This window comes from Hemiscyllium ocellatum, chromosome 20 (assembly GCF_020745735.1).
Source record: "Hemiscyllium ocellatum isolate sHemOce1 chromosome 20, sHemOce1.pat.X.cur, whole genome shotgun sequence".
Classification (NCBI taxonomy): domain Eukaryota; kingdom Metazoa; phylum Chordata; class Chondrichthyes; order Orectolobiformes; family Hemiscylliidae; genus Hemiscyllium; species Hemiscyllium ocellatum.
Window position 1 is genome coordinate 72,252,659 of NC_083420.1, and position 18,461 is coordinate 72,271,119.

An 18,461-nucleotide genomic window follows, 5' to 3' on the forward strand; every position below is an offset into this window, starting at 1 on the left:
AACTCCACACAGACAGTCACCCAAGGGTGGAATCGAACCTGGGATCCTGGTGCTGTGAGGCAGCAGTGCTGACCACTGAGCCACCATGCCTTCACTTGATGAAACGCTGCAAAATCTTACCAATGACTTAGGTCAGGCTAATCGGCCGATAATTTTCCATGTTTTACCTTGCTCCCTTATTAAACAGGGGGTTATATTATTGATTTTCTAGTCCTCTGGGACCTTCCCTGAAACTTCGTTACTAAAGCCTCCACTATCTCTTCAGCTACCTCCTGCAGAATTCCGGAGTGTCGCCCATGTGAACTAATGACTTATACACCTTTGGACCTTTCAGTTTTTTGAGCACCTTCCCCTTGATGATTGTCACCGTATTCATCTCTGCCCCCAACTCTCTTGAAGTTTTGGTATAGTGTTGACATCTTTCACCACGAAGACTGGTGCATTGTACTTGTTCAGTTCCCCAGCCATTTCTTTGTTCGCCATTACTTCTTCTCCAGCATCATTTTCCAGTGGCCTAATGTCCACTTTTGTCTCTCTTGTGATCTTTATATATCTAAAGAAACTCTTGCAATCTTTCCTAATATTACCGGCTAGCTTACCCTCCAAGAGTCCCTTATCTTGCCATCCTTGTGCTTCCTCCTGACTGGAACATGTCGGTCCTGAACTTTCAACAGTCGGTCTTGAAACAATTTCTTCATGTCAAAAGTGGACTTGCCTGATAACATCTCCTCCCAATTAACACTGCCTAGCTTCTGCTTAGTACTGATATAATTTGCCATCCCCCAATTTGATACCTTGCCACAAGGTCCTGATTCATCCTTATTTGTGGCTATTTTAAAACTTAAAGAGTTGTAATCACTGTTTTCAAAATGCACTCCCACTGGAAGGTCAGTCCCTCAGCCAAAGTCGTTAACCCGTCCCAGAACCAGTACAGCCCCTCCTCTAGTTGTTCAATTCACATACTGTTTCAAGAAACCTCCTTTCTTCGTTTCGGTAACATTTTTAACCTCTGTACACAATTTCAGCTCTCCCAAATCTCTAGACCGACTTGTGCCTTGTCTACTCACACACAACATGTGGTTTCCAACTGTGGCAGAAAATGCAGGGGGAGCTTGTACATCTTTCTTCTCCAAGGGAGGGAACATCAGAGATAGGGAGGTACAATTTCTATCATTCCATGCAGTCTCATCCTGATACAGGGCTATCATACATTTCATGCCCTGCCTGTCTCGCTTCCACCCGAGTGGAAAAGGAACCATCTGGGCCACTGGCCTACTGGAGGCACATGCATAGCAATTGCTTTTGTTCAGACTTTTTACAGTATACTTTACCCATTCAACCCAAGCATTTGCATCCCCGTACCCAGTTTCTATTTCGATAGTCTGTTTCAAGTCCTTTACCTCTATAATTTTTACTACTTTAGGATCAGTGGGAGGGGTGAAAGATTGTATCTCATTATCCAGTCATTCCGCCCGTTTTCCCTATCCTACGCTAATTTGAAAACAACAACCCACGAAATGTTTCCCATGTGCTTTCCTTTCTACCACAAATGTTTCATTTAATTGTATCTCATAGGTGACCCCGCCCAAAATTGCTTCGTGCCATGTGGGTTTTCTTTATTGTCAGGTATATTGGGTTGCACTTTTTATGGGGACAATCGCGAGCTGGTTGGAAGGGGGTCCGGTGAACTGTGATGAGATTATTATACCAAGTACCATCCCCAAGGCCATCCCCATAGGACTTAAGATGTATCTCTGAACTGTGGTACTGTCTCTGATTATCTACATCCCCACAATGTACTAAGCTGCATGCATCAGCGTCTATTACTTGTGGATTATCAGACTCAGGAACCATTTATAATGCATATGAAAAGGATATTTGACAAAATACCAATACTAAGAGGGCTAGCATCATAACTGTAAACTGTCCCAGTACTTTAAACATCATGCTGAAGCACAAAACAACTTAATACACAATCCTACAGAAATAATCCCCACGCTCGCGTTGCCAGACTCAAAGTCTGTGTAGTCTGAGTTTCAGTGGATCTTGTGTTGATTCAGCTGTCCAGACTTCTTCCTCAACTGGAGATTCCATTGGCCCTTTGATCGGAGTGTAGTTAGTCCAGCCTTTCTCCGCCATCCTTATTGCCATTTCAGTCATCAAAAGAACCTGATACGGCCCTTCCCAGTCCAGCTGCAATTTAGTTTCTGACCATGATTTTACTGAGACCCAATCTCCCGGCTAGATTGGATGAACGGTGAATTCTAGGGGTGGAGTCTGTGCCAATAAACCCTGTTTCCTGAGGAAAGACAAAGGGAGGACAAGCCCAGTATATTCTTCTTTAAGCGCAAATCTTTAGTTTCGGGAATTGGCAATTCTCCATTCATTCCCAGATAAGGTAATCCAAATAAGATTTCATCGGGAGATAGTCCCAAATCTTTCCTTGGGGCTGTTCGTACTCACAAAAGAGCTATAGGTAAACATTTGATCCAAGGGAGTCTGGTTTCTATTATCAATTTAGAGAGCTGTCGTTTGAGTGTTTGGTTCATTCTCTCAACCCTTCCTGATGATGGCGGGTACCATGGAGTATGGAATTCCCAGGAGATTCCCAACCCTTTCATTACCCCCTGTAATACTTTAGAGGTAAAATGAGTTCCTTGGTCGGAATCTATACGGTGTACTAGCCCATATCAGGGAATGATGTGCTCCAATATTGTTTTAGACACCCCACTCGCAGCGGCAGTAGCTAGGGGGTATGCCTCAGCCCAACCGGATAAATGATCTACTCTGACCAACATATATTTTAGTCTCCCTACCCTGGGTAACGCAGTATAATCTACTTGTATACTCTGGAAGGGTCTCAACCCTGGGTCTCTTCCTCCTGGGGTCTGTTTTCTCAAGACTTTTGTATTTACCTTTCTGCAGATTATACATCCCTCTCATATTTGTTTAGCAATTGTATATATTCCTTTACATCCATATTCCCTAAGAACTAAATCACACATTGCTTGTATTCCCCAATGGCTGCCTTGGTGTAGGACAGCCATAATCTCTCGCATCATCATTTTGTTCAACATCTGTCCAAATAAATTCAGGAATTCTGTAAACCCCTGGGGAGCACAGTCCACCAGTATTGCTGTGTCCGTCCTGCCTTGGGGTCTTCCCATTCAAAGGTGAACAAATTCCTACTTTCCTCCGCCAAGGGACAAGCATAAAAGGCATCCTTTAAATCTATCACACTAAACCATTTGTGGTCATGAGGGATCTTACTCAGTCTGTAATCAGTCCCTCAATTACTGGCTGCAGTCCTCGTTTACCCTCTATGGAAATGGGATATTGTCACTCACAGACAATGTCCCCTTTCCTTTTTAAATTTACTTCAAGGGGAGGAATCTATAGTTCTCCACGATTCCCTTCCCTAGCCCATACAATAGGGTCTATCTCTCCATATCCTCTGTCAACATTGCCATTTGTACAACTAATTCTTTTTCCTGAAATCCAATCTCCAGTTCTAAGAGGATAATTAAGTCTCTCCCTAGTAAGTTACTTCCTATATCAGGGATATACAACAATTCCCCTGTGACCCTGTCCTTAGGACCTTCTATCATCATAGGTTCAAATACTGGGACAGTAAATCCCTCCCCTTTCACGGCAGAAACAGTAATTGATCGTGTTGACATTTCTACTTCCTTCGGTTTAAAATTCAGCGTTGACCGTGCTGTCCCCGTATCTACTAGGAAGACTACCTCTTCCCTACAGGGTCCCATCTTCAAGTTTATCAAGGGTTCCTGGTGGGTCCCCGAGGGCAGGAACCCCTGACACCCCGATTCGCTATCAAAATTCATAAGCGGAATGGCCCTTGCTTCCCTTTGTAGATCAGGACACTCCCACCTAAAATGCCCTATCTTTCCACAGTAATGGCATCCTGCCTGTGGAGACCCCCATCTCTGCCCCTGTCACTCGAACCCTCTATCAAATGCTCCCCCTTGTCCTCTCTCTCTCCCTCTCCCTCTCTGCCCTACATGCTGTCACCTGCTGCTCCGGTTGCTCACTATTGGTTCCATTCTTCTCTTAATTACCTCATAAACCGCAGCTACCATCATTTTCGCCTTCTGTTTCTGTCTCTCATCCTCTCTCTTTACAAACACTTTCTGTGCCTCTCTTAACAATTCATCTAATGGTTTTTCACTCCACCCTTCTATCTTCTGTATCTTTCTCTGTATGTCTGGCCATGCCTTTGTCACAAAATGTACTTTCAAAAGACCCTGTGCCACTGGGTCCTCAGGTTCATTCCAGAATACTTCCGCATTGTGTCTCTTAATCTCTGCAAGAAAGCTGAGGGAGTCGCATCTTTCTCTTGACTAACTTCAAAGGCTTTAGTCAGATTCTGTGACTTCGGAACTGCCTCTCTTATTCCTTTTAGAATCAGGTCTTTCAATTCCCTCATTTCTGCTCTAGGCTCCGGGTTTTGATTTTCCCACTGGGGGTCTCTGAGGGGAAACTTCATCTCTCCCTGTCCAGCATCCCCATCTCCAATCGGGTGCTCCCTGTCCCATATTTTAATGGCTGCTCCCCGTATAAGTCCCCTTTCCTCCCCAGTAAATAGTATATTCAAAATAGACATTAACTCAGCCCACATGTACAGACTGGGCCCCAAAAATTGATCAATTTGTTCAGACAATCCTACCGGATCCTCAACCAGGACCTTCATTTCCTTTATAAATGTTCTGACCTCCCCACTGATGAGGGGGGCACATACAAACTCAATCTATTGGTACTTCCCGAAGGGGATAAGTCGTTACGTTCTTCCCTTTTTTCTTTTGATTTGCCCCCTTAGGCTTTGATTTAGGTCTTCCGGAGGCCTCCTCTATGTCTACTTTAGCTTCTCTTTCTTCTGCCGAGGAGTGAAGGTCAGGAACAACAACATCCCCGTCCACCGCCCCATCGTCCTCCTCTTGTGAGTCATCTGTTCCCTGTCCTTGTCTGTCTGTCTCCCCTCCTCCCCCATCTTCACCTAATCTGATTCTATGTTATGGGGTGGGGGGGGGGGGGGGGGGGGGCAAACAGCTAAGAGGATCCCAGGGACTGGGTGGGCAGAGGGGGAATCCTTTGTCTTCACCACCAGCATTCCCAAACTGCCCTTCCAACAGGACGCATAGTCTGCCTCCTCTTGGCTAAAAGGTTGCTTTGCATGCACATACAACTCTAAATGCTGACATACCCAATCCTCGTCTGAACCGTACTTTGGCCAGAAGACAGCCGGAGGAAGGATTGGTTCCTTAGTTCATACTAAACAACAATATTTAATCATTTTCTTTTTATCCTTTACCCTTGTACAAGTATTGCGTGTCCATTCACGCAAGATCCTCCCCAACGGACTTTCAGGAGGTATACTACAAGGGACCCCGCCTCCTCTTCCATTGCCTTGTTCCTCTTTCATATCCCCGGAGGCTTGTCCCTTACCCACGGCACAACCCATATTGAGTCCCTTCGTTAGCCCCTTACTAACTACTAAAACTCAATCCCAGCCACCAAGGCAATAATTAAAAGTCAGTTTTCTTACCTTGGTCTGTGCACAGAGTTGCCTGGCCCTTTTCCGCTGTATATTCTATCGACCTCCTTTCACTGTCTGATTCAGATGTCTCTCTTGTGGGATTTGTACCAGTCGCCCAAGGGAGTGGACCAAACTGGGACACGAGACCGCTCCTCAATGGGGAACAGGACGTGTCTTCCCAGTGTCCAGGGCCAGCCACTCCCCCCGGCGATGGAAGAACATCCCGTACAGTCCCACGGTGGGCGCCAATTGTGGTAAACAAAGCTCACTCACTGCAATAATTTCAGTCCGAGGCAAGATCTGAATCAGCAGGGCTCTTTGTTTCTCACTTGCAAGTGGGTGTGATGTCCACAAGGCAGGGACAAAACACACCGAATTCAACAAATACTCGATATTTATATAATTTGGTTCCTATTTTTTTTCTTATTTCATTGTTCCCCCCCCCCCCCCCCCCTCCGTTTACATCCTCCACTTCCCAAAGACCGGTACTCCTGCTTACTTTGTGTCTTATCCGGTCTTGTCTGTGAAAAACATGCTCATTCCTGTTCTCAGGCTATTTGCCCTCATCCTGCCTTTTCACAGCATCTTATCACGAAGCCCTTTTAATGGGGGTTTGTTCCTGTGTTTTTGTAAAAGTGGGAACAGATGTTTATACCAATTGTTTATACAGGCATATTGAATTTAACTGTCTGTCTTCACAGCATCTTATCACGAAGCCCTTCTAAATGGGGTTACCATTTGTTGTGTAGTCCCGTTACATTCTTAGCTAATATAAACAAACCAATTAGCATTTGCTCCAGAGTTCATATTCTTGTTCACTCAGTTCCTGGCTGAAACAATTACACACTGATGTGAGTTCAGTTATTTTTTATATAATGAATTTTAGAATTGCAGAAGAAACATAAATTTCCGATATCCCACAACTTTTCACGACAGCAGTTGCAGTGAGAGGAGCGACAGCAAGGACCAGGGGCCTGACGGGAGGAAAATTTTAAAGTATAAAAACTGAGCTCATGTGTTGGCGGAGGGCACACTAAGCAAGAGCAGACATGGCACTGCAGGGTAAGTGAAACTTTATATTTGGGTGGTTGCCTTCCCCAAAACACTACTCAGGCATTATCTCCCACCCATCCTCCTCCTTGAACCATAAAAAAGGTTCAGTGTACCACCTTCATTGGTAAGGTGACTGTTTTTTTTCAGTTGTCTCAGTATGACTGGAGGTTAGGGCAGTTGAATGTTCCTTCTGCAGAATGGGGGAGGTAACGGCCACCATTAGTGCCCATGCTGACTACATCTGTGGGAAGTGCACCCCACTCCCTCACCTCGAAAACCACATCAGGGAATGGAGCTGGAAGAACTTTGGATCATTCGGGAGGTGGAAGGGGTTATTGAGACAAGTTACAGGGTGGTAGTCACACCTCAGGTAAAGGGAGAAGGTAGATGGGTTACAGACAGGGGACAGAAAGGGAACCGGCAGGCAGTGCAGGGATCTCCTGTGACCATTCCCTCAACAATATATATACTGGGTTGGATAAGTGTTGGGGGGACAACTTACCAGGGAAAGCAGTGGGGCACAGGTCTCTGGCACAGAGTCTGACCCTGCTGTTCAGAAGGGAAGGGGGAAGAGGAGCAGGACAGTAGTCATTGGGGACTCCATAGTTAGGGGTACAGATAGGAGGTTCTGTGAGGATGAGAGAGACTCACCGTTGATGTGTTGCCTCCCCAGGTGCCAGGGTTTGTGATGTCTCGGATTGTGTTTTGGGGATTCTTAAGGGGGAGGGGGAGCAGCCCCAGGTCATGGTCCACATTGGCACCAACGACATAGGTAGGAAGAGAGATGGGGATTTAAGGCAGAAATTCAGGGAGCTAGGACAGAAGCTTAGAACTAGGACAAACAGAGTTGTTGTCTCTGGTTTGCTGCCTGTGCCATGTGCTAGTGAGGCGAGGAATAGGGAGAGAGAGGAGTTGAACACATGGCTACAGGAATAGTGCAGTAGGGAGAGTTTTGGATTCTTGGGTAATTGGACTTTTTCTGGGGAAGGTGAGACCTCTATAAACAGGATGGTCTTTACCTGAACCAAAAGGATTCCAATATCGTGGGAGGGTATTTGCTAATGCGCTTTGGGTGGGTTTAAACTAATCCAATAGGGGGATGGGAACCTAAACTGTAGTTCAAGTATACAGGAGGTTGAAAGTAGTGAGGTCAGAAATAAAGTTTCAGGGTCTCAAGAAGGCACCAGCAAGCAGGAAGGTGGTTTGAAGTGTGTCTACTTCAACGCCAGGAGCCTCTGGAATAAGGTGGGTGAACTTGCAGCATGGGTTGGTACCTGGGACTTCGATGTTGGGGTCATGTCAGAGACATGGATAGAGCAGGGACAGGAATGGTTATTACAGGTTCTGGGATTTAACTGTTTCAGTAAGAACAGGGAAGGTGGTAGAAGAGGTGGGGATGTGGCATTGTTAGTCATGGACTGTATTATGGTTGCAGAAAGGACGTTTGAGAACTCATCTACTGAGGTGATATGGACTGAGGTTAGAAACAGGAAAGGAGAGGTCACACTTTTGGGTATTTTCTATCTGCCCACCAATATGTTCCAGAGATGTAGAGGGTACGATAGCAAAGATGAACCTCAACAGGACCAAGAGTGACAGGATAGTTATTATGGGGTCTTTAACTTTCCAAATATTGACTGGAAATGCTATACTTTGAGTACTTCAGATGGGTCAGTTTTTGTCCAGGAGGATTTCCTGACGCAGTACGTAGAGAGGCCAACAAGGGGCAAGGCCACATTGGATTTGGTGCAGGATAATGAACCAGATGTTAGATTTAGAGATAGGTGAGCACTTTGGTGATAGTGAGTACAATTCAATTATGTTAGTTTTTGCAATGGAAATGGACAGGTATATACAGCAGGGCAAGAGTTACAGCTGTGGGAAAGGAAATTATGATGCGATTAGGCAAATTTATGAAGCATAGGATGTGGAAGGAAACTGCAGGAGATGGGTACAATTGAAATGTGGAGATTATTCAAGAACAATTACTGCGTGTCTTTGATTAGTATGTACCCGTCAGGCAGGGAGGTTGTCGAGCACGGGAGCCACGGTTTACTAAAGAAGTTGAATCTCTTGTCAAGGGAAAGAAGGAGGTTTTTGTTAGGGTGAGACTTGAAGGCTCAGTTAGGGCATTTGAGAGTTACATATTAGCCTGGAAAGACTTAAAGAGAGAGCTAAGAAAGGCACATGGGAAGTTGTTGGTGGATAGGATCAGGGTAAACCCTAAAGCTTTCTCTAGGTATATCAGGAATAAAAGAATGACGAGAGTAAGATTAGGGCCAATCAAGAATTGTAGTGGGAAGTTGTGCATGGAGTCAGAGGAGTTGGGGATGTGCTAAATGAATGTCTTTTCCCAGTGTGAATAGTGATGAAAAACAATGTGTTCAAGGAGAATACTGAGATACAGGTGACTAGACTAGATGGGATTGAGGTTCACAAGGAGGAGGTGTTAGCAATTCTGGCAAGCGTGAAAATAGATAAGTCCCCTGGGCCGGATGGAATTTATCCTAGGATCCTTTGGGAAGTCAGGGAGGAGATTATCGATCCTTTGGCTTTGATCTTTATGCCGTCATTGCCTACAGGAATAGTGCCAGAAGACTGGAGGACAGTAAATGTGGTTCCCTTGTTCAAGAAGGGGAGTAGAGACAACCCTGGGAATTATAGACCAGTGAGCCTTATTTCGGTTGTGGGTGAAGTGTTGGAAAAGGGTTACAAGAGACAGGATTTATAATCATCTAGAGAGGAAGAAGTTGACAAGGGAGAGTCAATACGGTTTTGTGAAGGCTGGTCGTACCTCACAAACCTTCTTCAGTTCTTGGAGAAGGTGACCAAACAGGTGTATGAGGGTAAAGTGGTTGATGTGGTGTATATGGATTTCAGTAAGGCATTTGTTATGGTTCCCTATGGTAGGCTATTGCATGAAATACTGAGGCAAGGGATTGAGGGTGAATTAATGGTTTGGATCAGGAATTGGCTAGCTCAAACAAGGAGAATGGCCTCACGGGATCCCTGCTCTATCTGTTGGTTCTCTTTCCTTCCCCGACAATAACCCAACTGTCCTTACCATGTATCTGGGGAATGACCACCTCCCTGTATTTCCTCTCAATGTCCCCCTCAGCCTCGTGGTTGATGCAGTTGTTGATGGGAAATATTCATACTGGAGTTCAGTTACTGGTGGCGTAAAGCAAGGATTTGTTTTGGAGCCACTGCTGGTTGTCATTTTTATAATGGCCTGGATGAGCGTGTAGAAGGATGGGTTAGCAAATTCGCAGATGTCACTAAGGTCAGGAAAATTGGGGATAGTGATGAAGGATGTTGTAAGTCAGAGGGACATAGATAAGATGCAGTGCTGGGCTAAGAGTTGGCACATGGAGTTTAATGTGGAAAATTCAGTGGTGACTCCATTTTGAACAGAATGGTGAGGAGAGAGGGCGGACAGAAGCGAGGGCTGCTGGGAAGTTTTTAAGTGGGTGAGATCGAAAACCGAAACCCTACACTGTAGGGCCTCCCTCTCAACCACCTCCTCCAGCTTTACTAAGATTCTGTAAACTAGGTAAGTTTTCAGGTTTGCCCACCTTCCTTTTCTACTCTTCCTTTGTTTAGTCCTGTGTGGGCTTTCAGATTAGCGGGGTATGGCTGACAGGGCATTTGCAAGTTCCTCCTGCAGAATGTGGCAGGTGAGAGACACTTCACTGTCTCTGCCAACTACATCAGCAGGAAGTGCACCCAACTCCAACTCCTCGAAAACCGAGTTAGGGAACTGGAGCTGGAGCTGTATGAACTAAGGATTATCCAGGAGACTGAGGGGGAAATTGAGAGGATGTACATGGATGTGGTAACTTTCCAGACACAGGATAAGGACAGCTGGGTTACTGTTGGGGTAAGAAATGGAACCGACAGTCAGAGCAGGGATCTCCTGTGGCCATTCCCCTCAGCAATAAGTTTTGGATACTGCTGGTGGGGATGGCCTACCAGGGGAAAGCCTTAGTCAGGTCTCTGGCACTGAGCCTGGCACTGTGGCTCAGAAGGGAAGGGGGGAGAATAGAAAAGTGCTAGTGGTAGGAGACTCAATAGTCAGATGGATTGACAGGCGACTTTGTGGTCAGGTACGGGATTCCCGGAAGATATGTTGCCTCCTTGGTGCCAGGCTCCGGGATGTCACCGATCGGGTTTACAAGATTCTGAAGTGGGGTGGGGTGGGGTGGTGGGCAGCCAGAAATCATGGTACATATTGGCACCAATGATATAGCCAGGAAAGGGATGGAGGATCTGAAAAGTGACTACAGAGAGTTAGGTTGGAAGCTGAAGATCAGGACGAGTAGTATAGTGATCTCAGGTTTGCTACCGGCGCCACAAGATAGTGAGGTGAGGAAGCCAGCAAATGCAGCTTAACACGTGGCTGCAAGGCTGATGCAGGAGGGAGGGCTTCAGATACCTAGACCATTGGGATACCTTTTGGGGAAGGTGGGACTTGTACATGAAGGACGGGTTGTACCTGAACTGGAGGGGTACAAATGTCCTGGGTGGGAGATTTGCTCATGTGGTTCGGGACGGTTTAAACTAGTTTGGCAGGGGCTGAGAATTAGAGCCACACATCTGAGATGGGGTCAGTTAGATATGAGGCAGTGACAGGATGTGGTGAATCTATCGGGAAGGTTATTGATGTGATGGAACAACGGCATTAGTTAAAGTATGTCTGCTTTAACGCAAGGAGTGTCCGAAATAAGAGTGTCAGTACTTGGGATGATGATGGTGTGGCCATAACGGAGACGTGGGTTTCACAGGGACAGGAATGGTTGCTTGAAGTTCCAGGGTTTAGAACGTTTAAAAAGAACAGGGAAGGTGGAAAAAGAGGAGGAGGTTAGCATTGTTAATCAGAGAGTGCATTACAGCTCCAGAAATGAAGGTTGTTGAGGAAGGTTTGCCTACTGAGTCAGTATGGGTGGGAGTTAGGAACAGCAAGGAAACAGCCACCGCACTGGGGGGTTTCTATAAACCCCCTAATAGCAGTAGGGTGTTTGAAGAACTCATCGGAGGGCAGATTCTGGAAAAATGCAGTTGTAGCAGGGTTGTTGTTGTGGGTGACTTCAACTTTCCCAATATTGACTGGAACCTCCTCAGTGAAGATGGTTTGGGTGGAAGCGTTTTTGTCAGGTGTGTTCAGGACGGTTTCCTTACTCAGTGTGTAGACAGGCAGACCAGGGGAGAGGCCATTTTGGATTTGGTGCTCGGCAATGAGCCAGTACAGGTGTCAGATCACACAGTGGGAGAGCACTTTGGTGACAGTTACCACAACTGCCTCACATTTACGATAGCCTTGGAGAGAGAAAGGAGCAGTTACCGAAGGAAGATATTTAATTGGGGAAAAGGAAATTATGACGCTATCAGACAGGAGTTAGGAAGTACAGACTGGGAGCAATTGTTCCACAGAAAGGGCACAGCAGACATGTGGACACTGTTTAAGGAGCAGTTGTTGCGAGTGATGCATGAATTTGTTCCACTGAGACAGGTAAGAAGGGGTAAAACTAAGGAGCCTTGGATGACAGCTTATGTAAGGTGGAGGAAGCAAGGATCTAGCACAACTTTAGAGGATTACAGGCTTATTAGAATGGAGCTTAGAAATGGACTGAGGGGAGTCAGGAGGGGGCACCAGAAAGGCTTGGCAGGAAGGATTAAGGAAAACCCAAAGGCATTTTACTGATCCGTGAGGAATAAGAGAATGATCAGGGAGAAGGTAGGGCCGATCAGGGATAGCAGAGGGAACTTGTGTGTGGAGTCTGAGCAGATAGGGGAAGCCCGAAGTGAGTTTTTTGCTCCAGTTTTCATGAAGGAAAGGGACCTTGTTGTGAATGAGAACTTTGAGGAGCTGTGATACAGGCTTAAACAGATCAAGATTGATGATGTTGATCTGCTGGAAATTTTAGTCAAACATTAAGATTGATAAGCCCCCAGGGCCAGACCAGATTTATCCTAGGTTGCTCTAGGAAGCGAGAAAGGAAGTTGTTAAGCCGCTGGCGAAGATCTTTGGTTCCTCACTCCCCACAGGAGTCGTACCAGAGGATTGGAAGGAGGCGAAGGGGGATAGGGTAGTCCGTGGCAATTATAGACCAGTCGATCTTACATCTCTGGTTAGCAAGGTTTTGGAAAGAATTCTGAGGGATAGAATTTATGACTATTTGGAAAAGCATAGCGTGATTAAAGGCAGGTAGCAGGTAGCAAGGTTCCTCATGGTAGGATCATTCATAAAGTCAGGAGGTATGGGATACAGGGAGATTTAGAACATAGAACATAGAAAAATACAGCGCAGTACAGGCCCTTTGGCCCTCGATGTTGCGCCGATCCAAGCCCACCTAACCTACACTAGCCCACTATCCTCCATATGCCTATCTAATGCCCGCTTAAATGCCCATAAAGAGGGAGAGTCCACTACTGTTACTGGCAGGGCATTCCATGAACTGACGACACGCTGAGTAAAGAATCTACCCCTAACATCGGTCCTATACCTACCACCCCTTAATTTAAAGCTATGCCCCCTCGTAATATCTGACTCCATACGTGGAAAAAGGTTCTCATGGTCAACCCTATCTAAACCCCTAATCATCTTGTACACCTCTATCAAGTCACCCCTAAACCTTCTTTTCTCCAATGAAAACAGCCCCAAGTGCCTCAGCCTTTCCTCATACGATCTTCCTACCATACCAGGCAACATTCTGGTAAACCTCGTCTGCACCCGTTCCAGTGCCTCCACATCCTTCCTTTAGTATGGCGACCAAAACTGCACACAATGCTCCAGATGCGGCAGCACCAGAGTCTGAAACAACTGCAACATGACCTCAGGACTCCAGAACTCAATTCCTCTACCAATAAAAGCCAGTTCGCCATATGCCTTCTTCACTGCACTATTTACCTGGGTGGCAACATTCAGAGGACACCAAGATCCCTCTGCTCATCCACACTACCAAGTATCCCACCATTAGCCCATTACCCCATCTTCTTGTTACTCTTACCAAAGTGAATCACTTCACACTTACCTACATTGAACTCCATTTGCCACCTTTCTGCCCAACTCTGCAGCTTATCTATATCCCACTGTAACTTGCCACATCCTTCCTCACTGTCAACAATTCAACCGACTTTTGTATCATCCGCAAACTTGCTCACCCAACCTTTTAGCCCCTCCTCCAGGTCATTTATAAAAATGACAAACAGCAATGGTCCCAAAACAGATCCTTGCGGAACACCGCTAGTTACTGCACTCCAAGATGAACCTTTGCCATCAAATACTACCCTCTGTCTTCTTCCAGCCAGCCAATCCCTAATCCAAACCTCCAACTCACCCTCAATGCCATATCTCCGTATTTTCTGCAGTAACCTACCATGGGGAACCTTATCAAACGCCTTACTAAAATCCATATACACCACATCTACCACTTTACCCTCGTCCACCTCCTTAGTAGTCTTCTCAAAGAATTCAGTAAGGTTTGTGAGGCACGACCTGCCCTTCACAAAACCATGCTGACTATCCTTGATCACATTATACCGATCCAGATGTTCATAAATCCTATCCCTTATAATTCTCTCTAAGACTTTGCCCACAACAGAAGTGAGACTAACCAGCCTATAGTTACTAGGGTTATCCCTACTCCCCTTTTTGAACAAGGGAACCACATTTGCTATCCTCCAGTCTTCTGGCACTATTCCTGTAGACAACGAGGACATAAAAATCAAGGCCAATGGCTCTGCAATCTCCTCCCTTGCTTCCCAGAGAATCCTAGGATAAATTCCATCAGGCCCAGGGGGCTTATCTATTTTCACCCTTTCCAGAATTTCCAATACCTCTTCCCTACATACCTCAAAGCCATCTATTCTAATTAATTGTGACTCAATATTCACATCGGCGACAATGTCCTGTTCCTGAATGAATACTGATGAAAAGTAATCATTCAGTGTCTCCCCAGTCTCTTCAGCCTCCACACACAACTTCCCACTACTATCCTTGACTGGACCAGTTCCTACCCTAGTCATTCTTTTATTCCTGACATACCTATAGAAAGCCTTTGGGTTTTCCCTAATCCTACCAACTAAGGACTTTTCATGTCCCCTCCTTGCTGCTCTTAGCTCTCTCTTCAGATCCTTCCTAGCTACCTTATAACTCTCAATCACCCCAATTGAACCTTCACGCCTCATCTTTACATAGGCCGCCCTCTTCCCTTTAACAAGGGATTCCAATTCCTTATTAAACCATGGCTCCCTCACACGACCCTTTCCTCCCTGCCCGACAGGTACATACTTATCAAGGACACTCAATAGTTGCTCCTTGAACAAGCTCCACATATCGATTGCACCCTTCCCTTGAAGCCTACTTATCCAAACCACGCATTCTAAGTCATGCCTCACCGCATCATAATTTCCCTGCCCCCAGCTATAACTCTTGCCCTGCAGTGCACACCTATCCCTCTCCATCACTCGAGTAAAAGTCACCGAATTGTGGTCACTGTCCCCGAAGTGCTCACCTACCTCCAATTCTAACACCTGGCCTGGTTCGTTATCCAGAACCAAATCCAGTATGGCCTCACCTCTTGTTGGCCTGTCTACATATTGTGTCAGGAAACCCTCCTGCACACATTGGACAAACACCGACCCATCTAACGTACTCGAGCTATAGCTTTCCCAGTCAATATCTGGAAAGTTAAAGTCCCGCACCCCTATTACTTTCACTGTTCTCCTGAATCATCCTCGCAATCCTTTCTTCTACGTCTCTAGGACTATCAGGAGGCCTGTAGAAAACTCCTAACAGGGTGACCTCACCTTTCCTATTTCTAACCTCAGTCCAAACTACCTCAGATGGCGAGTCTTCATCCAACGTCCTTTCCACCGCTGTAATACTATCTTTGACAAGCAATGCCACACCTCCCCCTCTTTTACCCCCACCTCTGACCCTACTAAAACATTTAAACCCTGGAACCTGCAATAGCCAATCCTGTGTCTATTCTATCCATGTCTCCGTAATAGCCACAACATCAAAATCCCTGGTACCAACCCATGCTGCAAGTTCACCTACTTATTTCGTATACTTCTTGCATCGAAGTATACACACTTCAAGCCACTTTCGTGTTTGCAGGTACCCTCCTTTGAGATTGATGCCATATTCCTAACCTCCCTACACTCCAGGTCCTGCACCCTAAAGCTACAGTCTAGGTTCCCATGCCCCTGCAGAGTTAGTTTAACCCCCCTGATCCCCCCAAAGAGCACTAGCAAACCTCCCCCCAACGATACTAGTGCTCCTCAGGTTCAGGTGTAGACCATCCTGTTTATAGAGGTCCCACCTTCCCCAGAAAGAACCCCAGTTATTCAGATACCAGAATCCCTCCAACCCGCACCATCCATGTACCCACGCATTTAACTGTTCTCTCTCCCTATTCCTCGACTCTCTATCACGTGGCACGGGTAACAAACCAGAGACAACAATAACAACAACATTTGGCTATCTGGATTCAGAATTGGTTGGCTGACAGAAGGCAGAGAGTGGTTGTAGATGGAAAGTATTCTGCCTGGAGGTCAGTGTTGAGTGGGGTCCCGCAGGGCTCTGTTCTTGGGCCTCTGACTTGGATGAGAAGGTTGAGGGTGTGTTAGTAAATTTACAGATGACACAAGGGTTGGAGGTGTCATTGACAGTATCAAGGGCTACTGCAGGCTGCAGCGCGACATAGACAGGAGAACAAAGAGAACAAAGAAAATTTACAGCCCAGGAACAGGCCCTTCAGCCCTCCAAGCCTTTCCACAGGCTTTCTCCATTTCGAGAAACTCCCTTCAACTACTACTCTCTGTCTCCTGTTGCTCAACCAGTTCTTTATCCACCTAGCTAGAACACCCTGCACACCATGTGACTTCACTTTCTCCATTAGTCTACCATGGAGAACCTTATCAAACGCCTTACTTAAGTCCATGTATATGACATCAACAGCCCTTCCTTCATCTATCAACTTGGTCACTTCCTCAAATAATTCTATTAAGTTGGTAAGGCACGATTTCCACCCCACCCCCACAAAACCATGTTACCTAACACTGATAAGCTCATTCTTTTCTAAATTTCAATAAACCCTATCTCTTAGTACCCTCTCCAAAAACTTCCCCACCACTGATGTCAGGCTTACTGGTCTGTAGTCACCCAGAATATCTCTACTAACCTTCTTGTATAGGGGGACAACATGAGCAACCTTCCACTCCTCCGGCACCTCACCTGTATTTAAGGATGCCACAAAGATATCTGTCAGGGTCCCAGCTATTTCCTCTGTCGTCTCCCTCAGCAACCTGGGATAGATCCCATCCGCTCCTGGGGATTTGTCCACCTTAATAACCTCTATGATACCCAACACATCTTCCCTACTTGTGTCAACGTGATCCAGACTAATCAAACGTCTATCTCTAATCTCAAGATTCATCATGCTCCTCTCCTCCGTGAACACTGATGCAAAGTAATCATTCAGAATCTCACCCATTCTCTCAGGTTATCTTCCTTATTATCCTTTAGTGGACCAATCCTTTCTCGACATACCCGTTTGCTTCTTATATACGAATAAAATGCTTTGGGATTCTCCTTAATTCTCCTTGCTGAAGCTATTTCATGATCCCTTTTAGCCTGCTTGATTCCTTGTTTAAGACTTGCCCTAGTTGGGTGGCACGGTGGCAGAGTGGTTAACACTGCTGCCTCACAGCACCAGAGACCTGGGTTCAATTCCCGCCTTAGGCAACACTCTGTGTGGAGTTTGCGCATTCTCCACATGTCTGCATGGGTTTGCTCTGGTTTCCTCCCAAAGTCCCAAAATGTGCAGGTTAGGTGAATTGGCCATGCTAAATTGCCCGTAGTGTTAGGTGTCGGGGAAAGGGTCTGGGTGGGTTGCTCTTCGGAGGGTCGGTGTGGACTTGTTGGGCCGAAGGGCCTGTTTCTACGCTGTAAGTAATCTAAATCTAATCTACTCTTCTGATATTCCTTCAGGGCCCGTTCTGTTCTTAGCTGCCTAGACCTTATGTGTGCTTCCTTTTTCCGCTTGGCTAGGTGTACAGTTTCTCGTGTCATCCACGGTTCACGAGTCTGGCCCTCCCTATCCTTTGCCTTCAATGGGACATGCCTATCCTGCACTATCTTTGAAAGCCTCCCACATGTCAAATGTGTACTCCCGTTCAAATAGCTGTGTCCAATCCAAATTTCCCAGCTCCTGCCTAATTTTGATAAAATTGGCCTTGGCCCAGTTTAGTACTCTTCCCTTAGGACGACTCACTTCTTTATCTATGAGTATTATAAAACTTACTGAATTGTGGTCACTGTTCTCAAAGAAATCCCCCACCGCAACTTCTACCACCTGTACTGGCTCATTTCCCCTGTACCATGTTCAATATGGCCCCTTCCCTCATCGGCCTATTGACATATTGCTCTAGAAAACTCTCCTGGACACTTTGTACAAACTCTACCCCATCCAGACCTCTGACGCTAAGTGTATCCCAGTCAATGTTGGGAAAATTAAAATCTCCCATCACCACTACCCTATTGCCTCTACATCTTTCCATAATCTGTTTACCTATTTGTTCTTCTACCTCACACTCACTGTAGGGAGGTCTGTAATACAGCCCCAACAGTGTGACTGCACCCTTATTTCTCAGCTCCACCCATAATGCCTCACTAACCAAGACCTCCATAGTGTGCTCCTTTAGCACAGCCATGATATCGTCTCTGACCAGCAATGCAACTCCACCCCCTCTTTTACTTCCCTCCCTGTCCTGTCGCAAGTGTCTATATCCAGGAACATTTAGTTGCCAATCATCATACCCTTCCTTCAACCAAGTCTCTGTGATGGCA

The 18,461-nt window shown here is 46.1% G+C and overlaps 1 protein-coding gene across 1 annotated transcript in view; it reads left to right on the top strand.

Moving 5' to 3' along the window:
* The window catches only part of LOC132825300 (prolyl 3-hydroxylase 1-like), a 215,583-nt gene extending 197,417 nt beyond the window's left edge, over window positions 1-18,166 (top strand). The window contains exon 12 of the mRNA XM_060840404.1: window positions 17,664-18,166. Coding sequence (XP_060696387.1) covers window positions 17,664-17,796 — 133 coding nt within the window. The 3' untranslated portion in view covers window positions 17,797-18,166. The remainder of the gene's footprint in view (window positions 1-17,663) is intronic.
* The last annotated feature ends 295 nt before the right edge of the window (window positions 18,167-18,461 follow it).